Below are 15544 nucleotides of genomic sequence, written 5' to 3' on the forward strand. Positions count from 1 at the left end.
TATGTTGCCCTGGAGGTAGACCTGACTCCTGGGACATAGACCACCCGGGAACTGGAGTCTTTCATAAATTCACCTAGTAAGCATGAGTATGGCATCTACTGGTGTCAGATCTAGCCCTAGGGTCTAGGGTCATGGCCAGATCAAAGCGCCTCCCCTTTTTTCTGCAGTGCACCTCTGGTGGCCGCTTGATCAAGGAAGGAGCCTGCGCTCTTGTCCTAAGGCAGTGCTGCCAGCTCTACCTTTATGCCTGCCATGTGTGCCCATGCCAAAGTGTTTATGCCCTGGGTGCCACAGATCCTGGCAGCCAACTGAGCCAAGTGCTTCTGCGCCCACGAAACCTCAGCAAACCATGGCGTGTGAGTCAATGTCTGCCTTCTGTTTGGGGGCCTCCAGGGCTACACTCTGCTCCTGAATTTCAAGTTTCACTGGGTTAGATATGCCGCACAAGGTCAGATCAAGTTGTGTGTGTGTGTGTGTGTGTGTGTGTGTGTGTCTGGAAGGGTCTCTTCTTGGTCCTCGTCCCCACCTCCACCGCCCCAGAGGGTAGTAAGGCAGGACACAGGCAGATGAAATTGAATGTCACGGGAGGGATCTAGTTGAGTGGAGTGTGGGTCAGCCTGGCTCCTCTACCCGCAAGGCGGTAGGATTGTTGCTTGCTGGTGCGTTCAGGGGCCCCAAGCTGGGGAGAAGGCATGGCCTCAGACACCTGTGGCTCTGTGACTCTTCCCCACAGTTCTCTCTCCAGGCCCTGGCTTTCACAAGCCAGTGCTAGAGTCACCGGCTTTATCAGACCAAGGACTTGTGATAAGGGGGAAATGTGGAGGCAGGCTGTGACAGAAAGGCCATCAGGTGGGGCTCTCCCAGCCACCCACTGGGGTGACCTTGCTCCAGGTGGTTCTCAGCTATCAGCTTTAGTGGGTAGAAGTGCACACAGCTGGGAAGCCTAGGTCACACCTACCTAGTGTGGCCCAAAGACCCAGCAACGGGGAGTGGAGAGGGCAGGGGAACAGTGCAAGGGCTTGTTTGCTTTAAGAGCCCCACCCTATCCTGGTGGGGTGCTCGTACATCCTGGTAGTCAGATAGGCCAACTCATGCAGGGTCTCTCTACACTCCCAGGCTGTCCTGGAACTCACTCTGCAGTCCAGGCCTCACACTCAAGATATCTACCTGCCTCTATGTGTCAACCCCCCCCTCCCCCCGAGTGCTGGGATTAAAGGCATGTGCCACCATGCCTGGCTTACCGGGGAGTCTTAAACTCAAGTGGATGCACCCTGGTTCCCCTTTTGCCTTGATCTTGTCCATCTACTCAGCCGACCACAAAGCCCCTCACTGCTTTCAAGCCCCGCCTGTCTGATGTTCAGGCAGCCCTGTCACCTGGTGGATGTGGGCAGCCTCCTTGGTTTGTCTCCATAGGAGTCTCAATTCTCTCCTGACACATGCTTTTGGAACATAGCAGCCAGGACCTCGGGAGCAGTGTGTCCTAGGACTCAGCTCTAACAGGATGGCACTCCTCTTACGTGCACAGCCCGGAAGAGGCTATCTACTGTGGAGCTTCCTAGCCCCAGGCCCCCAACTTTAGGTGCCCTGAATTCTTGCCCCCTCTCCTACACAGGGGCTCTCTGAGCATAGTTGCTGGGTTGAGCAGAGCTAAGGATCTTGGAGAGACCAAGTACCTGAATGTTAGGGGGCTACAAGTCTGGAGCCCCCAAGTCCTTGCTCTGGCCTGCTGTGAACATGTTCACTAGCCACCCTGTCCATGGCTATCATGCTCTATGACCATCTATCTATATCCACATGCTGAACTAGCCCTTAAGATTATCACTAGGAAGGATGCTGCCCCTGGCTCCTGGCCTGGGCGGGTATCTTTGAACATGAGATGGGGGTTCTGGGCGTGTAGTGGCCACTCTGGATTAAGAGTGTTCAGCTGAGACTTGTGACTTCCTGTTTTCTCACTGGAATAGCAGTGTCTGTCTCTTGTAGGGGAACCTACTCCATCAAGGATTGGACTGTCACTACTGTTCACCAGGGGTGGGGTGGGGGGCCCAATGAAGCTTGCCACAGGCTGCTGGAATCCTCTGGGAGTCGGGGAATGACACATTTCTAACTCCAGTCAAAACAGTGTCTAAAAGGAAAAGGATCTGAGAGACCACAGGCTGGGGATGAGCCATCCCCCAGTAGCAGGCAGAATAGCAGTCTGCCAGAGACGCCTACCTATCCAGTGGGGTCACCCATCATCCTCACAGGCATGTAGAGAAACTGAGAGCCAGGGTAAGGGTGGTCAAGCTGTGGCTCACCCCACCAGCACACTTCTGTGACTCTTCTGTAGGGAGAGTCACCTTATGGCAGCCCGAGCACCTGACACTGACTCTGTCCAGGAGTGTCTGGGTGCCAAGGGACAGATGAGGTAGTTGTGTAACCAAGGTAAGGTAGGTTAGGGGTCTTTGGGGACAGGGCCTGCACATGAGTGCCTACAGCACTCTAGTTACACACAAAGAGCTGCTTCTGATTAGAAGGTACCAGGGAAGGAGAGCTGGCTATGGCTACAAGCATTGGCCATAGGAGGCCCTCAGTTCAGTTCCTGGGTCCCAGGTCCCAGCTAGAAACAATCTGTAACTCCAGCTCAGGGGAGCACACTTTTGATCTCTCCAGGAACCAGAACCTCTACATGGCATTCCCTCCATCCCTCCTTCCCTCTCTGTCATGTGTGTGTGCGCGTGTGCACTCACACACTGGGAGGTTTGGGCTGGGAGGAGTCTCAGTGATAGAATGTTCTCCTGGTGTGTGCAAAGCTTTGGGCTGAATCTCCAAACTAGATTAATAAATAAGCCTGGGGGCTGGAGAGATGGCTTAGCGGTTATGAGCACCGACTGCTCTTCCAAAGGTCCTGAGTTCAAATCCCAACAACCACATGGTGGCTCACAACCATCCGTAATGAGATCTGATGCCCTCTTCTGGTGCATCTGAAGTCAGCTATAGTGTACTTATGTATACATAAATCTTAAAAAAAAATTCATGTAATTCCACTTCCAGGAAGTCCAATGTCCTCTGTGGATACCAAGCACACACAGGACTTCCATGAGGGTAAAACACTCGTACATAAACAATCCAAAACAAAAACCAAACAAACAAAAAACCAATTCCACCGAGCTGGGAGATGACTCAGCAGTTCAGAGTTCTTGCTGCTCTTCCAGCGGACGGAGTTCAGTTCCCAACACCCCATCAAGAACTCACAATTTGTGGCTCGGGCCCCAGGGAGCCCGAGCCTCTGGCCTCTTCAGGCATCTGCTCTCAGGTGCCCATACCACATGCAGGCACGCACACCCACACATAGTTAAAAATTAATCTTAAAATCCACCAAACAACAGCTGGAGGTCAGGGTCACCCTTGGCTGAGCTGGAGGCCTGCTTGGGCTAAACAGTCTCCCCAACAGGCAAATAAATAAAAAACTCCGAACTCAGCAAACACAAATAGAAAAAGCTAGTAACAGGGTCCTGGAGAAAGCTTTGCAGAGAAGATGCCAACCACCCAGGAAGACTGCTAGATGGCCTGTGGGCCCCCAGTGGCACGTTTGCCCTGTAGTCTCAGCTGGGAGGATTTTGTTTTTTGTTTTCAAGACAAGGTTTCTTTGTATAGCCCCTGGCTGTCCTAGAACTTGCTCTGTAAACCAGATTGGCCTCAAACTCACAAAGTGCTATGATTAAAGGCAGGCGTGTCACCACCGCTGGCCCTCAGCTGGGAATCTTCTGGGTAAGGAGTCCCAGACTGTCCCTGTTAGCACAAGCATGTCTGATTGTCCTATAGACTCTGAACTTGTGTTACCCAATTCACCATGGATCCTGTCTCCCATCACTGACAGGGACATCTACCCATTCACCTCAGAGGGCCACAGCTTGTGACCATAGTGCCAGGCTCTTTGCCCAGAGTGTAGGACCAGTGACAGCCCTGCTTGAGGCCCAGCTCTTGCCGGGGGTAGAACCTAACAGCAGCTGTTCCACAGATGTTTCTAAGGACCCAGAACTGTGGTCTGTGACTGGGACCCCAACTCCCTCTGCCTCTGAAGCCAAGATCTCACACACCCACATTGGGTGGCTGTGCCCTGAGTGTCCCACACCCTTCCTGCCTGCAAGTTTTGGGGCAGTGAGATCTCCAGCCTCCTGCATGACGCAGCTTCTGGCCCTCTCCACTCACTGACCTGCTGAGACCTTGTTAGGCCAGAAGGACCACAGGCTCCCTGCTCCCCTGGCTTCCTCTACTGAACCTTGACCCTTCTTAGTGTACCAGAAAGACAGGGTGCTGACAACCCTGGGAGGAGCCTCTGCTCAGGAGGGCAGCTGGGTGCTGGGTGAGCCTTCTGATCATAGAGGTTGCCCAGTCCCTTAGGAGGTTACAAGTTAGAGACAGGGTTACCACTGAACCTAGACCTGAGTAATGAGTAAAACCAAGTAACTGTACAAACACTACCAAATTCTATACACCCTTCCCCCGCTGAGGCACCCAGAGACTTAAATACTAGTGCTTCCCCCCCCCCCTTTTTTTTTTTTTGAGACAGGGTTTCTCTGTGTATCCCTGGCTGTCCTGGAACTCATTCTGTGGACCAGGCTGGCCTCGAACTCAGAAATCCGCATGTCTCCGCCTCCCAAAGGCTGGGATTAAAGGCGTGCGCCACCACTGCCCAGCTCGTGCCTTCCATTCTGCTCTTCCCAGCAGCTATGGGGTAGGAGACTAGGCACCCTCCATGGGGTTCCTTGGTGGCAGATCTCCCAGGCCTAGCTCCTTCTTTACATAAGATAAGGAATCTGAGGCCCACATTCATATGCACAATGGTCAAAGCTGAGACCACCAGGATGCCAACCATACACTCTGGCCTTCCCTCTGGGCCAGAGGCTGCCACAACTCCCAGCACACTGTTGTAGGTCTCAAACCAGCTTGTTTAATCTAGGGAAGACTCTGGGTGTCCTAGCTAAGTCTGATAAAGACTGGAAGGTGAGGTTGTTTTGTGCAGTGCCTTGGCTTGTAAACTTTCTCCTTGGGGTACAAAAGACCCAGATGGTATCTCGCTGCTCTGGGTCTCAGGCCCCGAATCTATAACACGCTCCCAGGCACAAAGGACACTCACTGCTTGGCCAGACCAGCTCCCTGCCTTCCCCACAGGCCCCTGGGCCTTGATTTTGCTCTGAAGGGACCCACCTTCTGGGAAGAGACTTTACTGTTCATAGCTCCCCACCACTTCTACTCACTTTGCTGGGTCAAAGACATCCACCTTCCCACCCAGAGGCAGTCTCAAGCATTTCTGTAGGCTCCTTCGCATTTTTAAAATTTTATTAAATGTAGACTATTAGTCAAATGATTGGAAAAAATCAATAGTGAAAAATAGTTCTTTAGGGTTTTTTCTTGGTGCAGAGGTGTACACCACACTGTACTTGCCTGTCATGGGGAGCCCTGAGGTTTGGGGCCCATGTGCACCAACCCTGGTGATCCCCAGTCCACAGTACACTCCTACTGGGCTCCTCAGCTTCTCCGAGGAGGCATCCCACATCCTGCCTTGATATAAATATGTACAAATCCCTGGACAGTTGAGGGCACCAGGCCCAAGGCAGAGCTGGGGTTACCTGTCCCCAAACCTGCAGGAGCTCCATTTTCAAGAGGAATGAATGCTAGGTAGCTCAGAGCATCGCTGCCCGTCCCCAGCCTCACACCCTGGTCCTTTGCTCTCAGGCAGCAGCTAGCTGGCCCAGGACGCGGCGGAACTGCTGAGTGCTGTGGCCTAGCTCCTTGACCCTGTCCACCATGTCCTGGGCAGCGGAAGGGGATGGGTACTGCAGGGCAGCGGCCTTGGTAGTGGCCACGATGCCACGCAAGAGGTCACACAGCAGATTGCTGTAGTGGGTCACTTGGCTTCGGACATCTGCTGCCTTTGCCTGCCGTGACAGTGTGTCCCCAATGAACACAAGCTTGTGAGCACTGAGGATGACAAACTTGCTGTGTGCCACAAAGATCTTGGGTGGTTGGTTGGTGGCCACCGCAGTGAAGAAGGCATCCACTGCATCTGTCAGTGTGGTCAGGTTGGCCTCGCACTGCTCCAAGTAGAAGAGCAGCAGCTGTCGGTCTGAAGGCCCCAGGCCCCCTGTCCGGCCCGGCACCAGGGGCTGGGCTGGTGTCCAGTTGGCCAGGTCATGGTCTATTGGACGAGACACCTCCTGCTCCAGTCGCTCAAACTGTTTCAGCTGTGGGAGGCAGGACAAGGTTAGGCTCTTGGCGGACAGACATGTGCAAAAATCTGTACTCATGACTGCAGAGTACACCACCAAAGCAGAGCGAGCACCAGTATCTGCAGCATCGCCACCTGAGGACATGCTGGGAGTGCACAGGAAAGACAGCATCACCAGCAGCTTCAAACATGGCGCTCCATGTCTACACATGTTCAGCTATTTCAACTACGATTAGGGAGGAGAATTCTGCCACATATCCTGGTTGGCTCTGAGTGCTGGAATTACAGGTGTGTGCCTGGCTTATTTTAATTGACATGCATTCCTTGTCACCTGCTATGTGCCACACACGTCCCAAGCAGTTCACACAGGACTCATTTACTTCCACCATCATACCTGGGAAGCACATACCAACCACAAGCCCCACGGCGAGCCACCCCTGGCCTGCCTTCTCTACACCTGGACGAGGAGCAGTGAGAAAGGGTTTTTTTTGTTTTTGGTTTTCGAGACAGGGTTTCTCTGTGTAGTCCTGCCTGTCCTGGAACTCACTCTGTAGACCAGGCTGGCCTCAGAAATCCGCCTGCCTCTGCCTCCCAAGTGCTGGGATTAAAGGCGTGCGCCACCACCGCCTGGCAAGAAAGATTTTCATATTTACTTTGTGTTGTTATCTTCACAATCAAAACTGAACTTCTTTAGTATTTTTCAGAAAAACTTTCTTACCCTGAGAAAGGATTCACAATACGCAGAAAACTGTGGCTAAACACAGCACTGTTATTTGTAAAGAGAACTGGACACAATGGAAACATTCAACAATAGGCATTATGTGGCCTATAAAAAGGAGTTAAGAACAACATTGTCGGAGAGTGTGACAGCTCACAAGTGTCATCTCCAGCATGCACAGGGAGGCACGGTTTGTGAAGGGAAGTCAGCGTCTGGTCTGTGACTCTGGCTGCCAGTGTTTCTAGTCCTACAGTGTTCTGTGCTCTCTAAGAGGCACGTTACTGACACTAACTACATCTGTGTTTTACTGCTGTGCCTGTAATGAATCAAGCACACTAGCCAACCGCTACAGTCTTAGCTCTCTGCTGACAGCTTCAAAAAGAGCCGCATCAGACTGAGTGGGTGGTGCACAGCCGTGGTCCCAGCCACTCAGAGAGGGTGTAGTAGGAGGTGCTGAGCTCAGGAGGTTCAAGATGAGGCAACACAGCGAGACTGACATCTTTAATTAGCCAGAAGCCAGTGATGGCCATGATGCTGGATGGTGACTGGCTGGACAGAAGGCAAACAGGGCTCTATCCCTGGTGGGTATCACTGTGAGAGATGACGAATGGAAGCCTCACCTGCTGCAACTCCAGTTGGCCCTTTCCCTGCCGCATGATGTTACCCCTTTCTAGCAGCTCCTTCTGGGTCTTCTCAAATTCCTCCTTCCCCTAAAGCAAAGAGAAGACCTGGATGAAGTCTCTTCTGGGACAGAGACACTAGCAGGTCCCACGGGTGCAAGGGCTGGAAAACCACCAGGTGGCAGTGCAGGTGCACCAGTCCCAGGAAGAGGTGGCTTCTAAAGGGAGCAGCTTGGCCCAGGAGGGCTCCCTGGCACAGGATGCACTCACTCCACAAGGCCATGGCCCTCCTGGGATGGCTCCCATACCTGAAATCAAACCCAAACCCTGCCCTTTGCCCACATATGCAGGTGGGATGCAGGTGTCTCTTCTGACCCACCTCCCCACTCCCCTTGTCTACTCCCCTGGACCCCAGTGTCTGTCTCCTTGGAATGACTACACACAGAATGAGTTACATCTATGGCCACCACAGAAGCCCATCCCCAAGGTTTCTGGAGCCATCTGGTTAGCATTTCAACCCTCAGGGACATAGCCATGTTGATTATCAGTCCAAAAATGGGGCAAGATACAGGGAGGGCACTAGGGTTCACCAGTGGCCACTCCTGGAGTCTGAATTCCCTCTGACCACAGATCTCAGTGTGTGGGAGGAGAAGGGAATTGGGGTATCAGGGTCCTCGCAACAACAGTGGCAGAATCAAGAGCTCTTGGGACTGGGCAGGGTGAACACCCACCTGTAGATGGACATAGTCATAGTCCTCCATCCAACCCCCTTCACTGTTCTCATACTGGCCGTCTGGAGAGTCCTGGGAGGTGAACTTTGGAGGTGAGGGGAGAGGGCGTGACTGGATGCTGCTGGCTTTATCAGTGGGGTTGGGGTGCAGGGAGCTGCTTCCCTCAGGCCCTGGGCCAGGGGCTTTGGTCCGTCTGAAAAGCAGCGAGGCATTGCCATGCAAAAAGGAAGCTAGCTGCTTGGCATCCTCGGGCACAGCCCGAGAGCAGGCCACCAGGCGGTCCAGGTCTTCCGGAGTGAATCCTGGACTTCCTCTGCCACTGTCAAGGACCTGACCGTGGACCACCAGTGTCTGGTACACATCCTCCATCTTCTGTAGCTGCCGGCTAAGCTTGGCATGCAAGGTGCGGTCAGAAGTGTGGGTGGCATTGCTCACAGCTCCGCGGGCGAACTCCAGGAGCTCATGGACTGCCCCGTGAACTGCTGCCACTGCGGCTTTCAGGTCCTGTGCGGGAGGCTCCTGAGGCTCAGAGGCACTACGCCAGCCCCCGGACCCACTGGCACTGCCCACCAGGTCCAGAAGGTGGGCTACGGTGGTGCTCACGCCTTGCTGCAGCCGAGCCAGGGACTCCACAGCAACCTCCAGTTCCAGGGGCTCCCGGCCTGGCACCACCACCTCCAAGGAAGATGCCGATTGGCTGCTGCGTGTGCTGCCCGTGCTAGAGGCCGACAGGCGCTTGCCATCCGTTGGGGCCTCTCGCTCGGCTGGTGGGGGCACAGCATACACACCATCGTCAATTACACTCCCATCAGCCACCTCAGGAGGGAGCCCCCGCTCACGAGGCACATCATACAGTGTTCCAGGGCCAGGCCGCCGCAAACCCGGGGGCACATCATAGAGGTCGGGAGCAGGGGGAGGCACATCATATACATCCTCAGCTGGTGGGGAGTCCGGAGGAGGTGCAGCAAGGATCAGTGGGTGTCGGGTGGGATCAAAGGGCTTGGGCTTGGCGAAGGCAGGAGGTACATCATAGGTCTCCTCACGCAGCAGCGGGCCATCGGGCACATCCTTGCTCACAGAAGGAGGAACATCATACACCTAGGGGACCAAGTACTGGTTAAGGCCTTTGTCCATCTGTCCAGCGATGGAACCGAACGTGAGACGCAGCTGGTGCAAACATTGAGCATGAGTCGGAGCTACAATGACTATGTCTAGAGTCTAGCTCTGGGCTAGATGACTAATTCATTCTCTGTGCCTGGCTGTTCATCTAAAAGATGGGAAACTCCCCCACAGTATGAGGGCTGTCTGTGTTAGGTGTAGTGTCCACCTCTTACCTGCGGACATACAGGAGAGACTTGCTACCATACTGCCAACACTGCCTCTGCCATTCTCACCACATCACCTGGCCTCGCAGGAACTGACGGACTTCCTGTTCTGTAGCAAGCACTTAGCTGGGCTTGGTGTTATAGTCCACTCGGCTCTTAAGACAACTCTACATGACTACTGGTCCCCTTTCACATCCCAAGTGTCCTAGTTTGGAAGACAGATTTTGTGGTCTCCTTGCTCATTCCTCTCAGAGCATGTAAAATGATAAGGCCTGGCAATGGGCCATTGAGGCATAGAAGGGCAACTTTCTTTTTAAACTTAATTTATGTATTGTATGTGTATGTCTATGCACCACACACATGCCTGGTGCCAAGAGGTCAGAAAGAAGCACTGGACCACCGGGGACTGCAGTTACAGAGAACAGCCAGACACTGTATGGATGCTGGGAACTGACCCTGGGGCTTCAAGAAGAGCAAACAGTGCTTTGACCACGGAACCATCTCTACAGCCTGGGCATTCATCTGTCCCTAGAGCAAGTAAGAGCAGAGCCAGGGTCTGCAGACAGCAGCCCAAGCCCCGTGCATACGCTCAGCCTCGCCCTCGGCCTCAGCATCAGTGATCCTTACCGAATGATGGCTGGACGGCAGCAGGCCTTTCTCCACACTAGGGGGCACGTCATACACATCCAACAATGGGTCTCGGCCATTGGGACCTTTCACTGCCATAGGGGGGGTGTCATATACCTGGAGGGCACAAAAGAAGGCACAGTGACACACTGTCAGGGGCACCTGGTCTAGTGGATAAAGTGGGTCCCCAGAAACCTAGAAACCTACCTTAGGTGCCTAGGCTGTGGCTGCTGTGCTACGCAGGCCTTGGCTAGGCTGAGAAAATGCAGCTCCCAGAGCAAGGCCCAGTCCCCACCCTCTCCCATGCCTCTGATCCCCAATGCTTACCTCCTGGCCATACTGGTTAGGAAGCAGTCCTCGAACAGGGGGCACGTCATAGATGTCCTGGGGACCTGGGGCTAGCAGGTGGCGCGGGGTGTCGTACTCATCCTGTTCCGTCTGAGCGGCATCATACACATAGCCCTGTCCCACTCGCGTAGGAACCACCACCTGGGAACAAACAGCCGGCTGTTGTCCCTCTGGCCCTAGGATCCACCCACAGGCCCTCAGGAGATCCCTAGAGAGGTGGGTCAGGTGGCTCTGCAAGGGTGGGCGTCGAGGCCCTGCTTCTCATTCCCTGGGAGCTCCCTTTCTGCAGTGAAATGCAGGGTTTGTGAAATGATAATGACACCCCTAGGTGTTGTTCAGAGCTCCCTGGTTCTGGGCCACGAAACAGGGATATGTTGGATATCTATGGTTGGATAACCCAGTAGATTCCACAGGATAGGGTGCAAGTATGGTTACACACAGTAAACAAGATGGAACAGGAAGGGTACAAAGGCCTGGCTCCAGAGGCAATGCCAGCAGGCAAGGGGCAGCCTGCACTGGAGTCCTGAGCACAGCAGGACCCATGTCAGGGCTGCTGTGTCATATGACCTGTTAGCTGCCCTGCCCCAGAAAGTTCTGCTCAGCACGAGAATGACCTAACCATCATCACCTCTAGACTCTGGAGGCAGAGAATGCTGCTGCAGTTGTAGCAAGCAGCCTTCCCTTGCTCACAGCATACTTAGTGGGACGAAAAGACACACAGGGCTAGAATATAAGGTCAGCTACATGGCAAAGGGATTCTAAGTGGAACCACAACCCTATGCTCTCTGTCCCCACACCCATGGCTGCCTTGCCCACCTGAAAGGGTAAGCCCTCAGTGGGAATCACTGGTCAGAGAGAGCCAGCCGCTTCCTCCCCAGGGCCTTGACCCTTGGATCCATGGCAAAGCTATGGCTCTGTATGGAGAAGAAGCAGGGTCAGGAGGTATACTCAGGGATGCTCATACACTAACCTCAGACCATGCTGTCCCCTGACAGCAGCATTCAGCCTGGTAGGGATGGAAATGGGCCAGGCAGCCTCCCCCCACAAGATTCTCCAGGCAGGCTCAGGGTAACCTCCCCCACGGGGCTCCCTGCTCAGCCTTCTCCACAGAAAGGCCTTTTGTTTTCTAATCAAAGGGGATGTCTGGGACAGGGCTGACTCAGGGCCTCCACACACACACCCTGCCTCCTTCAGGCTTGACATCCTAGAAGCCAACTGAAGCTTCGGCAGGCACACCAGTGCCATCTCCCTGTTCCCAGCCCCCACACGGCACAGGGGCACTCAGCAGACCCAGACCTGACAACCTCCCAGGCAGCACATTTGAGCTAGGCAGTTGACATTCAGGCCAGCTGGGCTTCTTTCTGGGCTCCCCTGGCAGACAGCCTGGCAGGCTGGTGTATGCGCCACTGTAGCAGCTTCAGGGTCTCCTGTGTGGGGTGTCCCCAGCCACCAATAACAGGGCCTAGGGGCGGAGTTGCAGCTGCCTCTCCAGAGTCACCTCCCTGCTCAGGCCCCAGCCTTGAGTCCCCTCCAGGGTTATTTTTAGATGTTGGAACCTGCCCATGGCAGAGCAGACTGGAGCTGGAGGGACGTGGCAGGTTAGAGAAGCCTGTGGCAAGGCCTGAGGCTTCTCTAGGCCCAAAGCTTCCTAGGTGGGAATTCAAACCCCAAAGGGGCAGACAGCGCACCTCTCAGAGGCAAGCCAGCAGCACCCCTGCCTTGCCAGCAGCCATCCGGGCCTTGTGTAGTCAGAGCTGCAAGCCCAGGCCAGAGGCTCTCACCTCAGCCCCCAGTGGTTAGTCTAACGGCAAAGGGAGCTCCTATTCCTACACCCGAGTCAGGTGACAGTCAGCAGCTATGTTGGCTAGCTAACATTTTTCTGTTAGGAATTTTCTGTTAGCAAAGGTTTCGCTACTGCTCGACAGAGAAAGCAGGGAAGAAGAGCAGCTCATTAGGGAAATGGATTCATCAGAGAGCTCCTGAGCCCTGCTAATCACTGCTCCACTGCTCTCTGCACCTGATGCCCCATTAGCAGGCCCTGGAGGGAGGACAGAGACAGACACACAGACAGACAGACAGAACGCATGTTAGGCTGGGCTGGAGAGAGCTGTTTTTCTTTCTAGCCTATACCTCCCCACAAGTTTGAAGGAAGAGGGAGACTGAACCCAGAAGCACACCCCAGCTTGTTGGTTCTAAATGGGGATGAAACTTCCCGAGTAGCCCTGACTCTACAGGGGCCAAGGCAGGAATCCAAGCAGCAGGAGTCAAGTAGGGGGAACAAAGACAAGAGGAGTCTCTCTTGGCTGTTCATTCTGGGTTGGGGCCCCACCCCTCCAGACAGTTTGGCTGCTTATCTTTCCCACTGCAAAACGGACAACATCTCCTGAGCGCGCGCCAGCTGCTGGCTTGGTTGCTCACACTCTATCCCTCCGCTGGGAATGGAGTGCCAAAGGGACATCATGGGGCCTGACAAGTGCCTACCTGGCTGAGCATCACCGCCCTCTGCTGGCCAGGAGGTGCTGCTTCCCAGACAGATACACCTTAGTTACTTGTGTTTCTCTCCCCTGGCAAGCGTAGTTCCTGACCCAGAAATGTTCCTTCAAAAGTGGCCTTGCAGACAGATGACTTCCCTGCATGTTTAGGCTCTGTCCCTCAGCCTTTGGCAGAGGCTCCTGGGGATTCTGGACCTCGCTTCCTCCACCTACACAGCAGATGGCCACCTGCTTTCTAGCTGGTATCAATTAGGTTTTCACCTTGGCCCTCTGTGGCTTTGAAGACAAAGGCTCAGTGCCATAACTGAGCATGCACGAGGCCAATGTCTCAGCAGACATAGGTGGCTCTGGACGAGACATCATCAGAACACGAAACTGCCTTAGCTGAGCATGTGCTGCTGTGCCCACCACAGTCGGCTGCCTCCACCAGAGCCTCTGGGGCATGATCCTCCGTTCTCATTTAGTCCCTTTAAGTGACATACACCAGACAAGGTTCACACCTCGCCTCCCAGGCGGCCGAGTGGGACAAAAGCAACGGAGTGACATAACTACCCTCAAGACGGCGCCTTAGGAAGTGGGCAGTCTCTCTGGTCCCAGTCTGCTGCCTCTAATGCAATTTCCAAGAGGAGATGCCTTGCCCTTCTCAGCTCTCCCTGTGCTGTCACGCTGATGCTTTTCCTGGCCCACCCACAGGCTTAATGTTCACATCATATTTCCACTCACACCAGAGTAAGCTGACCTCAACGTGAGCTGTGCAGGCTCCTCCTCCCGAGCTCCTCCCCTTCAGGTTTGGCTATCAGGCCCTGAGAGAGACTGTCTGGGCTGGTGGCTCTGGCCTTTCCTGCTTGCTTGGAACACAGGGCACTTCTTCATACCTCTAGACCTGTCTCCGGCTTGTAACCTGTGACTAACCTTTTCCATTTCAGGGCAGCCTACTGAAGACTTCCTCCTCCTCTATGGCCACCTTGGTGTCCCTACTCACCCACCTGCATCAGATAAATGGAGACATTTGTCCAGATACCTCCCTCCTGGGCCTCAGACCAAATACATAATGATACTAGAATGTGGGCACTGTGGTGGCCAGGTCCCTAGACTGACCCCAGGGGTTTCAGCTGTGCCAAGGTGGCCTTACCTTTGCCGGTGGCTTTGTTCCCTCCCAGCTGCGCGTGTCCAGAGATGGAGGAACTTGGTAGATGTCATGCCCTATGCCAGCGGAAGGTGGCACCTGATAAATGTCCTGGGCTGGACTTCCAGGCCCTGGGGGCACCTGGTAAAGGTCCGTGGCTGGGCTGGGAAATGAGTGATGAGGTGTTTGCTTAGAGAATGTGGATGTCTGCTTGGCTGGGGGTGACTGGAACTGTGGGTTGGGCCCAGGGGCTTGGTAGAGACCTTGCTGAGTCTTGCTGGGAGTGGGTACCAGGTACACATTGTCAGACTGGGGCTGGTATGCAGTGGGGAGCATGGGACTGTACTGGGAAGCTGGAGGTACCGGAGCATGGACGCCCTGGGGAAGGCTGGGCTGGGGCTGGGGTGGGGTGGCAGGTGGGCCTGGTCCAGGTCCTGCTGGCTTCTTGTCATACATGCCAACCAGAATCTTGAGGCGGTTACCAGGCACAATGCCCTGGCGCCCATGCAGTGAGCAGAGCCACCAGCCATCCAGGCCCTGAGTATCCCGCTCTAGCACTGTCATGATGTCACCCTTTCGGAAGGAGAGCTCATCCGGGGATTCAGCAACATTGTCATAGAGGGCTTTGGCCAGCACGTTCTGGGGAGAGAAGACACAGGTGGTCATGAAGGTAGGACGGGCACAGGTCTCACCAGCTCCACCCACTCCAGAAATCAGTTGGCACCAGTTTTGGCTTTCAAAGGGGACTTGGTCACATCTGGCAATAGCAGGGGACCTTTGTCCTGTCCATCATCAGGAGCAAAGTGGAGTTGACCCCAGTGCATCTTTCAGCTGAGCTGGGGCCCCTCCAATGTGCAAAGGCAGCACCTGCCATCAGCACTCCAGAGATGGCCTCAATATGTTACTAAAAATCATCCCTGGAGAGGTGGCTCAGCAGGTAAAAGGGAGCCTCCTGCTATGGTGGAGGAGCTGACGTTGGTCTTCAGCATTAACAGTGGATGCTCACAGCCCAGGTCCAGGGGACCCAACACACTCTTCAGGACTCTGTAGGCACCTGTACTCACGCATATATGCAGACACATCATACACACCACACATTTTTTAAATAAAATAAAATCTTTAAAATATTCCTGAGTTCTGAAGTCGTGTGACAGTCTATACCAGACAGGTTAAGAATATGACAATTCAGCCACTAGGCTGCCAATGTACACAGCTCAGTAGAGTTGAGAAACAAACTGACAAAACAAAAAACAAAACAACAAAAAACCCACCCAGTTTCCTTTCTTTTCTTTTTTTTTTTTTTAAAAAAGGCTGATCTTGAACCATGAGCCTTGTGCCTCAGCCTCTTT

The 15544-nt window shown here is 54.1% G+C and overlaps 1 protein-coding gene across 3 annotated transcripts in view; it reads right to left on the reverse strand.

Annotated features, from left to right (window-relative positions):
- Positions 1–5301: 5301 nt before the first annotated feature.
- Positions 5302–15544, reverse strand: part of Bcar1 (BCAR1 scaffold protein, Cas family member) — a 32516-nt gene continuing 22273 nt past the window's right edge. For all 3 annotated transcript variants that reach the window (XM_021169848.2, XM_029480581.1, XM_021169849.2), the window contains exons 2-7: positions 14202–14834; positions 10557–10718; positions 10230–10346; positions 8278–9375; positions 7547–7636; positions 5302–6224 (exon numbers count right to left, since the gene is read on the reverse strand). In XM_021169848.2, the coding sequence (XP_021025507.1) occupies positions 5712–6224; positions 7547–7636; positions 8278–9375; positions 10230–10346; positions 10557–10718; positions 14202–14834 (2613 nt within the window). In that variant the 3' untranslated portion in view covers positions 5302–5711. The remainder of the gene's footprint in view (positions 6225–7546; positions 7637–8277; positions 9376–10229; positions 10347–10556; positions 10719–14201; positions 14835–15544) is intronic.

Source organism: Mus caroli, chromosome 8 (assembly GCF_900094665.2).
Source record: "Mus caroli chromosome 8, CAROLI_EIJ_v1.1, whole genome shotgun sequence".
Taxonomy (NCBI): domain Eukaryota; kingdom Metazoa; phylum Chordata; class Mammalia; order Rodentia; family Muridae; genus Mus; species Mus caroli.